The 12,024-nt window shown below is 40.9% G+C and overlaps 1 protein-coding gene across 3 annotated transcripts in view; it reads right to left on the minus strand.

The window, feature by feature from the left end:
- The window catches only part of CSMD3 (CUB and Sushi multiple domains 3), a 710,218-nt gene that overhangs the window by 400,604 nt on the left and 297,590 nt on the right, over window positions 1-12,024 (minus strand). For all 3 annotated transcript variants that reach the window (XM_035546237.1, XM_035546236.1, XM_035546235.1), the window contains one exon: window positions 11,750-11,874. In XM_035546237.1, coding sequence (XP_035402130.1) covers window positions 11,750-11,874 — 125 coding nt within the window. The remainder of the gene's footprint in view (window positions 1-11,749; window positions 11,875-12,024) is intronic.

A 12,024-nucleotide genomic window follows, 5' to 3' on the forward strand; every position in this document is an offset into this window, starting at 1 on the left:
GTCCTGAACAGCTCAAAGTCAGCCCTCCGGAAGTCCAAGACAGCAGTCTTACTGGTCCCCTTCCTGGCTTTGCCAAGAATAGAGAATTCTACTATTTCATGGTCACTCTGCCCAAGACAGCTCTCGACCACCACATCTCCCACCAGTCCGTCACTGTTTGTGAACAGAAGGTCTAGCAGGGCACCTCCCCTGGTAGGCTCTCTAACCAGCTGCATCAGGAAGCTATCTTCCACCCTCTCCAGAAACCTCCTAGACTGCTTTCTCTGGGCTGTGTTGTGCTTCCAGGATATGTCTGGGAAGTTGAAGTCCCCCACGAGAACAAGCGCTGACGATTTCGCGGCTTCTGCCAGCTGCCTATAGAACTCCTCATCCATCTCCTCATCCTGGTTTGGCTGTCTATAACAGACCCCCACCAGGATGGTTGCCTTGTTGGCCTTCCCGCTGATCCTAACCCAAAGAGACTCAACCTTATCAGCCCAATCAAACCTGTTACGCACTGTAGAAGGGGATAAAGTTCCTGTAGTGCACGTAAGAAACATGCTGGGTAAGACAGTCTGGGCTACTCCTGCCTCAGGAAAAGGCAAGCCCATTCGTGGGATTGCTTTTGCCCAGGGACCTGGATGCACTTGGTGGGTAATGCAAAAGAATGGGGAGGTTCGGTGTGTACCTCAAGGGGACCTAATACTGGGTGAGAATAGCCCATGAGTTGAATTGTAGTATGTTAATTATCATATAACACTGTATGTCATCACTACCATGGTTGCTATATATCATAGATGAAAATGGTGACTAATTAGAAGGTATTGGAAAGAGTGTAACCTGAGCATGACATAAATGGTATGGAATAAGGGGTGGATATCTGTCCTGGTTTCAGTTAGGACAGAGTTAATTTTCCTCCTAGTAGCTGGCAGGGTGTTATGTTTTGGATTAGGATGAGAAGAGCACTGATAACATGCTGATGTTTTAATTGTTGTAGAGCAATGCTTACACCAAGCCAAGGACTTTTCAGCTTCTCGTTCTGTCCTGCTAGCGAGCAGGCTGGGGGTGCAGCAGGAGCTGGGAGGGGACAGACCCAGGACAGCTGACCCAAACTGGCCAAAGGGGTATTCCATACCATCTGACGTCATGCTGAACAATATATAGGGGTGGCTAGCCGGGGTGGGGGGGCCGGCTGCTCGGGGATAGGCTGGGCATCGGTCAGCAGGTGGTGAGCAATTGCATTGTGCATCACTTATTTTGTACACATTATTACTATTATTATTATTATTATTATTGTTATTATTTTTCCTGTCTTAATAAACTGTCGTTATCTCAACTCACAGGCTTCACTTTCCCGTTTCTCTCTCCCATCCCGGAGAGGGAGGGGGGAGGGTGAGCGAACGGCTGTGTGGTGTTTGGCTGCCAGCCGGGCTAAACCACAACAATAGCCTTCAGGCTTCTTTCTTCAATATTATCACTGCCAGCCTGGACTATCAAAAGAGGATACTAGTCAGAAGGGCGAACCAGGTTGGGAAGCTTTCTGGCAACATCCCTGACCCTGGCCCCAGGGAGGCAGCAGACTTCCCTATGGGTAGGGTCAGGTTGACAAATAGGGCCCTCTGTCCCCCTGAGAAGGGAGTCGCCTACAACAATCACCCTTCTGTCTTTCTTGGTGGAGGCAGTCTTGAGGCGTGGAGTCGACCTCCTCGCCCTAGGTACCCTCCTGGGTAGGTTTTCTGCCTCATCTTCACCCACCAGTCTCTCAAGCTCTCAAGCTCCAGCCTCAAACCTGTTGTGTATGTGCACCTGGGAAGGTGGGGGCAGTAGAGGGGGGGGGCATCACCTGCGAGGTCGAGCAGGGACCTGTCTCCATTCCTCCTTAACTCCTAGGTCGCCTCCCTCTGCCCTACAGTGACAGGGCAGGGGGTCCACCCCCATTTGGGGTGTCTCACCCTGGTACCTCTCCTTCAGGCCCTGCAGGGAGTTGCTCCACCAGTCTATCTCCCGCTCACACTCCCTGATAGCCCTCAACCTATCCACCTCCTCTTTGAGTTCTGCCACCAGGCGGACCAGGTCATCCACCTGCTCGCACCTCACACACACAGTGCCTCTGCCTCCCTCAGATGGCAGCAACAGGCTCAGGCACTCCCTGCACCCAGAGACCTGAACTGCTGCATTGTTGAGCAGGCGGTCAGTCTGGGTGGTTACAGACTTTCTAGAGAGAGCAGTCTGCCTGGTGTAGACCATTGCAGCCCAGTCAGCTGTCGACAGCCGTTAGAGGAGTTGTTCATATGGGCGGGGGGGGGGGGGGGGGGGGGGGGAGCGTTCTGCCCTCCCTGCTCGCCCTGCCTGCGCGAACTGCCACACAAACTGCCGCGCCCCGCCCTTCTGACGCACCACGCCCTGTTTGCCCGCCCTGGTCGCCGAGCTCCGGGTCGCTCAAGCTCCGTAGGGGCTGCTTTTGAACGGCCGGGGAGGGGGCGCTGCTGGCTCCGCCTACGCCTCGTCAGCCTCTCTCGCGAGGGCTGCCGGGTTCTGGCGGCTCCCTTGAGTAGCCTCGATGCCGGGAAAAAAGCTCTGCCTGTCCCGATTTCCTGCTCCGCTGCAGAACGCGTCTCCCCCGGAGCCGATCGCCTCGGCAAGATAGTTTTCTCCACTCTTGTTTAAGCTAGTTACTCACAGCATACAAATCAGAAACTAACAGTAATGAGTCTTTGGTTACTTTGCTTTAAAGTAAATCCAAAATATGGAGATTGTGAGCAGTCTTCCTGAAGTTTCACTGAAAGCAGCTATTGTATCTATTCACAACTACTTAGAACTCCAATTAATAATGGAAACATTTTTACATATTGTACTCCATTACTTAAGACACTGCATGATATTTAAGATGCTTGAATGTAAGCTTTTATTTGAAATTCTTTAGCAGTATGGTGTTGATTTCCTTAACTTCAGAAATCTGTAGTGCATAACAGCAGGAATATCCAAGGGCAACAATCACATCCATATTTAAGCTCTTGAAGACAGTGATTTTTGGTGAGTCAATTTTAAATGAAAGTATGCTTGAAGAGTTTAATTTCACTGCCAATGTAAACAGTAGCACGTTTAGCTTGCTGATGGTATTTCAGTTATGTTAGTTCTGAATTAATAAATTTTCCCACATAATATGCACTGCAGTTTCATTTATCAAATTCAAAATCATAGATGATCAGGAAGTACCTTTTATCAGTGAAGATTTAAGAACACACTTTATCCTTCATTCCTTGTCTAAGAAAAATAAAATTTATCTGTACTGCAGTACAGTTTATTTGATTGTTTGTTGGTGTCTTTACTCTGAGGAGATACCTTCCAGCCCTTTTACCAGCTTTGTTGCCCTCCTCTGGATGTGTTCAAGTATCTTAACATCCTTTTTATATTGTGGAGCCCAGAACTGCACACAGTATTCATGGTGAGGCCACACCAATGCTAAATACTGCCAGAGAATCATCTCTAGCTGGCTGGCTATTCTGTTAAATGCACTCTACAATTCAGTTTGTCCTCTTGGCTGACAGGGCACGCTGCTGACTCCTGCTGAGCGTGCTGTCGACCAGCACACCCAGATCCCTTTCTTCTGAGCTGCTCAGTAGCTCTCTGTCTGTACTTGTGTCTGGCATTACTCCATCACAGGTGCAGCACCTAGCATTTACCTTTGTTGAATTTCATGACACTGGTTTTTTCAATGCTTCAGTATATCTAGGTCCCTCTGCAAGGCCTCTCATCCCTCCAGGGAGCCTATAGCACCTCCCAGTTTAGCTTGCTGAGGTTGCATTCCACTCCTGCATCCAGATCATTGGTTAAAATATTGAACAGAACTAGCCCCAGAATTGAGCCCTTGGGTTCACTGCTAGTGACTGTCCAACAGCCAGATGTAGTCCCATTCGCTGTAACCCATTGAGCTCCACTGTTGAGCCAGTTCATCAGTCAGTGTTGCATGTACCTGTTCTTCATTAACCACCTCATCACTGAGGTGATCAGCTCCAGGGCAGATGTGTTCTGCAGCAAAGTGGAGGATCGTGGCATGCAGGGGGGGTTCTTGCACAGAGGAAGCTGGAGGGAGCTGCCAGGAGCCAGCAGCTCTTGTGAGAGTGGCCAGAGAGGCTCGGGCAGAGCCGAGAGCAGCCGCACCCCACACACATACCAAGGTAGGCCCCCAGGGAACACGAGCACTAGGAGCATGGTGATCCCATCGGCATGGCACCAGCAGTTCACCAAGGGAGGGCGCTGAAGCCTGGTCGGCTCAACCAGGGAGCAATGGTATCCACCCAGCAGAAGGCTACAGTCTTTCTGAGCTCAGCACCCACTGCAACTTCTTAGACAGAGCTCCAGGGGGAACGTGCTGCTACCCAAGTGCCAGGCTATACAGTGTGCCCTACTCATACGCCAGCACAGGTTGACAATAGTGAGCACACCTGCGGGAAGTGTGCCTAGGGGGTGGCACTCCTTTGCTCAGTGACACAACTCCGGGAGGAGGTGAGTAGGCTGGGGACTATCAGCGAATTGGAGATGGACACAGACTACTGGAATTGCTCCCTACCTTCCCTGAGGTAAGCCCAACAGGCAGAAAGGACACACAGTATGGAGGATTCCCTGTCCTCTCTCCACCTGGCTGCACTCAATGACCTGATGGATAGGAAGCAATGGTGCTCCTGCTGCCCGGTACAGCAGGAGCATCTCCTCAGTGACTACCTGACCTTTCCAGGTGTCCATGGAATAGGACATATTCCATGGAATATGTCCATAGGTATGAAGCTCTGCAAGTGGAACCAAACAAAATTAAGGAATACAGTTCATCTGGCTTAGAGGTGTCACCAAGGTCAAGTCAGCCCATGGCCTGCATCAAAACAGCTGCCACCAAGAAAAAAAAAAAAAAAGAAAAAAAAAAAGAAAAAAAAAAGATGGGTAGTTGTCATAGGAGACTCCTTTCTGAAGGGAACAGAAGGCCCACTTCATGGGGAAGTCTGCTGCCTCCCTGGGAACTGTGTTAAGAGATGTGAAGAAAAAGCTTATTTCCCTTGTGCAACCCTCAGATTATTACCCATTAGTAATTTTTCAAGTAGGCAGAGGTGAAGTTTCAATCAGAAGTCCAAGGGCAATCAAGAGAGACTTCAGCACGTTGGGACAACAGGTTAAAGGATCAGGAAAACAAGTAGTGTTATCCTTTATCCATTCAGTTGCAGGGAATGATGAGAGGAGAAACAGGAAGAGTCAGAAGATCGATACCTAGCTCCAAGCCTGGCATCACCTTTTCTACCCTTTCATTCCTTATCTACCACACCCGGAGTCTTATACCTATTCTGTAGTGGAAGCTGAGTGAGCAAATGGGCGCTCCTCTTACAGCTCTATTGGAGCTTCCACTCCTCGGTGTCCTTCACCACAGATGCCACAGGAAGAGAAGCAGAGTGCAGGGCATTCTGCCAGGTGGTTGCCATGTCTGCACCTACTAGCTGCCACATGCCTGACAACAGTGTTTAATACATTGCTCCATGTCGAGGATGCTGCCAGGGCTGCAGCCCAAACTTTCTAGGGAGCAGAGAAGGTGAGCAGAGCAGGCAGCAACCTGTGTTCGTAGCCCTGGTTGCGGGTGCTCCCTAGGAGTGGGTTTTATGAGGCTTCACATGGTCTGAACTGTCCACACTCAGCCACCGTTGCCCAGCTCTCACCCAGCCCTCTTGCCTGACTGGTTACCTGCCGGCTGACTCCTCACCTGCCAGCTGATGCTTCCCCACACACAGCTCACACAGTACACATGGCCTGAGGGTGTTGGGGCCCAGAAACCCCCTCAGACACTCCCTGTGACCTCACAAGCCTTTCACTCATCTCAGTACCTGGCAACTACTGACGCCACTGTCATTGCTGCCCTTACTAGTGTATTTATAAGGCAAGGCATAATATTTGTGACATACATTCTGATCGTATATCCATATTAATCAAAGTGAGGTTTACAACATGCTTTTGTCTATCAAATAAAAGATACTACCTAATGAGTTCACAAATTCTTTTTTGTTACAAAAATGCCTTTAGTCAGTGAAATGAAATGACCAAAATGGTATATGAAGAAAAAAAGTGTTCTAAAATTTCCAGAGCCCAACTGAAATACATAATACTGTTTGTTTCTTGTTCTACTATTAATCCAAATTATTTTGTATCCTGCTTATTAATTGGGTGATCACAATGTGAATGATAAATGAAATGATAAATAATCCTTTAGTTTTCTCCAATACAAAGAATTATTTCAAAAACACTTTTTCATTCTACAGATTAGATGAGCTTTCTTAAAATACTGTACTTGTTGCAGAACTTGTTGCTGACTTGCCAGCAGGCTTATGAAAGGCAGCATTCATAAATGCTTCACAGAGACTGAGAAACAAGCAAGCAGAAAACAGGAGCGGCAGGCATGAAAATAAAAAGGCTAATCGACCAACTGTGAATAGATCTATCTGTTTCATTTCCTGAAACGTAAATGAGAGGAAGAGATTTATCAACTAGCAAATAGTTTCATAAAGTAGATAATTATCTCTGCTTAAGCAAATTGGCTTTGTAATCCTCTTAGCTGCAAATTAGCTCCAAAGTATTACCCTACAGGGGAATACTGAATCCCATGGCATAAATAAGTAGGGTGTCAATCCTGAAGTGCTTAAACTTCCTCTCATGAAGAAAGTTACAGATAAATCAATGTAAGCAATCAAGTTACAACAACTATATATATTAAGTATTTATTGGGACAGGAAATAACTAACAACTGCAGAAATTTTCTTCTTTCAAATAACACAGTTCAGCTGTAATTCTGTGTGAAGTAAATACTTGTTCAAAGATTCTCATGTCATCTTTTGAACATTTTTTATCGTTCTCAGGAAGGATGGAAGGGTACTTTTTTTTTTTTTCTGTTGCCATTTGACATCACTATGCTACGAAATTTATTTGAACCTCATATGTATAATATTTTCACTCACTAGAATTCCCAGGGAGGTGGTGGAGTCACTGTCCCTGGGGGTGTTTAAGGAAAGGTTGGATGTGGTGCCTAGGGACATGGTTTAGTGGGTGATATTGGTGGTGGGGGGTATGGTTGGATCAGATGATCTTGAAGGTTTTTTCCAACATTTATGATTCTATGATTCTGTGATTCCATGAATTATTTTATTTGTTGAAGGTATTAGTGACAGCAAACCATAAAGTAGAAAAAAATAAATGTTTTCATTCCTGAGGTTTAAAATATATATATATTTTTTTCTGCACAATACTGATATATCACATTTCTTAATCATTGTTAGGAATCACGAGCTAAAAATGATTGAATAATACCTGGCAAAAATCATAGGAAAACAAATTTCTGTCATAGTGAAAAACTCATTGAAAAGGCTGGGACATTCCAGCGTAAAAATGCAGTGACATGTCTACCAGCAATGATCTGTATGAAAACGTCTTTAGGTGTTCTTGTTGCTCTCTCCCGTTTTACCATTTGAGAATACTTCAGTACAACAGTCCATAAATGTTTTTTTTTTCTTTTTTTTTTTTTTCCCAGAAATCCCATCACAATTTCTGTTTAATCTCATGGAGTATAAAAAGGTTTATGAGTCTGTACACAAAATACTATCTGAGAGGTTTTCTTTTTTCTTTTTTCTTTTTTTTTTTTTTACTCATTATTATAATTATTTTGGAGGTGGTAGGATATAGAATGCAACTGGTCTTGGCTAGGACAAGGTGATTTTGTGTCTCTCATTAAAATGAGACATGATCTTACATGGTCTTGTATTTTACAGAAACAGATTAAACAGAAATAAAAAGGTATATATTTATTATTATTATTATTTTATTTGAGACTGAATGTTTAAAGCATTCCTGCACCCTAGAGAAATTAAGTACCTATCATATGAAGTACAGTATGCAAGAGAAAATTGTAGTTCTACTAGAATTCTTTCCTAATTCAAGTGAAAAATAATGTTTTCTTCATCAGTTAAGCAAATAACACTTCACATACATTAACAGTATAAAACTGTAAGTTATCCTAGACTGGCATTTTTAGGAAAAATACTGGATCAAAAACATCATCAAGGAAGTATATATTACAGTTTGTCTTTTTGTAAAAGTATGGTACAAGAGGATAAAATTCTGATGTGAGATGGTAACCTATTTGGAAAAAGGAATTCTATATGTGGTAGAAGTGACCTGAATAGGTAGAGTAAGAAAGGCCTTTCATGACATGTTATTCTGTCTTTTGTTTCTGTGGCTGCTTCCTTATTCTAATCCAATATGTGATATTCCATTTTAAGAAATGTAGATAAACTATAAAGGCAATTAATACAAGAAAAAGAATTCATTAGTTATTAGTTGACATCTTGGTGGGTTGATGATTTGGAGCACAAGGTGAATTATCTTGCGACAAATTAAAAACACCCCAGCAGAACTTCAGGTTTGTATGATCTTCAAAAATTCCAGCTAAAAAACAAGTGTCTGAGAGGATGAAAGCCCTTTAATATTTCACTAAATGCAGAAAGTGACCAGTTACTTTTCAGCTGCTGCTTATATTAATTTATCTGCTTGCTTATAGCACAGAGCCATACTTTCCTTTCAGCTCTGAATTCTAATTTCTTTTCCAAATGTTTTGTTTGTAAATCACAGTGGGGCAAATATTTTGATTTTTTGCCATATTTCATAACCAGGTCCATCCATCCTAGTGACTACTACTTTACTAAGGTGATAGCAAAGGAAAATGATAAAATATATTAAAATAAAAGGTGAAAGCAAAAGAATCGTTGTCACATTACCACAAAGTAATCCATCTGTAATTAAATCTAGTCAGGATATATAGTATATATCTAGTCATTATATATAGTGTATGTGTGTGTATATATATATATATATATATACATAGTATAATCTTACAGGTTTCTCATAGTCACTTGGAGAAATCAAAATGTTCAGAAATCAGCTAGAACTCAAGAGTAGCATTGTCCTGGAAACTAGTCTTAAGGTCTAAAAGATGTTGATAATAAGCATATTTGCTTATATTTTAGAAGTGATGCATCCGTTTTCCTTCTCAAAGTCTTGTATTTCTTCTGCAGAAATACTGCAGAATCATTCCAGCTTTCACTTTCATTAACATGATACTGTGCCAGTTCCAGCTGGTATTATATGATAACTCCTAAAGAGAGTTAATCTTTCATTTTTGGCAGGCAGTTACACTCTGTCACTCATATGCCCTGTGAGAACAAATTATGAGGATTTATGCTGTCAAATCAAATGCATCTCATAGAACTGGAAACTTCCTGTTTATAGCAGCATATTAATGTACTGAATAATTGATATTCATGTGCCATTTTTGAAAAATGTATCATTACTGTGGGTTTTTTGGTGTGCGCACAGTAACATTTATATAAGTGAATGAAAACAAGTGCTAGCTGTACTGTTCAAATAGGAAACAAAACATTATAAAGAGTAGCACTTTAAGAGACATTTTAAAGAATAACAGATAAAGTTTTAATACCACCTGTGCCCTCATTATCTGCAAAGCTGCATCAGTTCTCAAGACAATATTAATTTCTTGCATAACATAACATTTATGCACGATTGATTAGTTTGCCCAAATGGTTTGTGCACAGACATGCAAGTTCAACAAGCACACATAGTTTTGCAGGTACTTTCTTCATGTTACTACTTAATATTAATTCTACTTAAGCAAAAAATCCTTCAAAATGTTTACTGTATGCTCTGTGCATGGAACTTAAAGAACACAATTATTAGTCTAGAAAAAAAAAGTATATACTTTAGTGTATCTAAGAATCTAATTAAAACCTGTTGTTAATCAAAAGAACAAAATTACAGCGAACCAAGGGTAGTTAAATCAGCAATTAATGACACACTAAAGAACTTTATATTTGACAAACTATAATATCTATACCATCTGTTTGTTTTTTCACCATATGGCATTATATCAGTTCCTAATAACTTTGTTAACATTGGTTCTCTGCTTTTTAAGGTGGAATCAGCTAGCTTTGAAGTCTGAAGAATGAGCATTAAGAAGTGAATCACTGTCCTTTTTGTTATGAATTATGTGTTCTACCTATGAATAATGGTTTTACAGATTTAGTTGATAGGCGCTCTTTAGTTTCACGTATAGATACAAGTGTTTCAGAAACTGCTAGTTTCCAACAAAATTATTACTTTTTTTTTTTCTTTCTTTCTAGTTTGGTGTTAAATCTTACTTTACCATTAGTTACATGTTTACAAATCTGATTTGTAAATCATTGTACAGTGTAGTTCTCAGTATAGTTACAGAAGGTAAAGAAGTAAAAAATGGACTGAAGACTTTCACCCCCTTATATGGAAGTACTTCAATACCTGCTGGTAATAGAGAATTAAGAACTTATACAAAAGTTAAAAGCAATATATTTAACAATGATTTATGCTTGAAGGCCATAGTCCCCAAAAGCTACTGAACTATCTTTCTAAACTTTCAAGTAGCTATGTATACATCTCAGTCTTATCAAATTGCTGCTGATCACTCTTTATTGTATGTTAGAAGAGATTTGTTTTTGAAAGAAGTGACAGTGTGTAACTGTATTTTGGTATTGTTAAATTAAATGCTATTTGCAATATGCTTTCTTTTTTAAGTATCTTTTCAATGACATTACTAGATTGTATTATTAAACGCATAACACACAGAGGACAGTAAGTTTCATGGTATGATTACCATTTATGTTCCCATTTACCTGGGATGTGAAAGCCTAAAATTTTTAGAATGTCATTTTGTCATGGTTATCACACAAGAAATCCTGTCATGCAGCCTCACTTACATATGAGCTTAATGATGATTTTCTTTTCAGGAATTAGTTTTGAATGTGTTCATTCATTTATGAAACACAGAAAATAAGGATTGGAAAAACTTTGAAAAGCTACTTAGTCCATTACCCCAGCTCTAGATTAGACTAAATGTACTTAAACTCTCCTGGACATATTTATATTTCACGTTCTTGAAAACTTCTACTCAAATTCATTTTCAGGACTTCACAATAAGTATTTAAAGCCCTGAAATACAAATGTCCCTTTTGCTTCCCATACCCAAGAATTCTTTCTGAATAAACTGTACTCTTCAATACTAGGTGTTTACACCCATGAATACATGTACATGTATATGTACACACTAGCATTATCATAACATATGCTAATATATAATTATAAAAATATATATTAATATTTTTATTCCTTGATTCAGGTATTCATCATACTTCTTGCCATAGTGTTCAGACATCAATTACATTCACCAGGATGACTGTCTTTTTATTCTTTCACATTTTTCAGTATTTTTTACCCTTAATCCACTGGTCAGGGTTGAAACCAGGTGTAGACTTACTTCTACAGTATCAATATTAGATTCAAATCTTTCTCATTTGCTTAGTAAATCTGCAATGAAGATGCTTTATGAACTACTAATTGTATACTGAATCATTGCAACTTTGAAATCCATCTCATATTAAACTGTAACTAAGTGTGGAGTCTTAATACTTACCAGTTCTTTATGAAGTGAACTTCATTATGTAAGTTCCAAAGTAAATTAAAACGCATGGAAATACAGACAATGTTCATATTATACAAAACGGTATAGGTGGTATTTTTCTCATTAGTGGGGACACTAAGATTAAAATTTCAGGTATTTAAAAAAATATTAATAGGTTTGGCTATCAAGCAGTAGACAGACCTGGAATGAAAAAATCACTAAAGGATAAGAATTCCTCTTTACCTTTGCACACAGGTCTATGATCACTCCATGCAGCAAAAACTTCAGCTATCCTCTGACACGTGATGCTTTTTGAGCCTTGTAACACATAATCTTCATCACAAGAGAATTGTACTGTTGCTCCCAAGCTGAAATCAAGGAATGGCATAAAAAGAAGATTCATTTTTAATAGTTACCAATTTTTGCATCATTTTACATATAAAAAATTTGAAAAACAAGGCATGTAACCCATTAAATACAACTTTTGTTCTTAGTAGCAAAAGCCTTCTCTGGGGTTG

Source organism: Cygnus atratus, chromosome 2, assembly GCF_013377495.2.
Source record: "Cygnus atratus isolate AKBS03 ecotype Queensland, Australia chromosome 2, CAtr_DNAZoo_HiC_assembly, whole genome shotgun sequence".
NCBI lineage: Eukaryota > Metazoa > Chordata > Aves > Anseriformes > Anatidae > Cygnus > Cygnus atratus.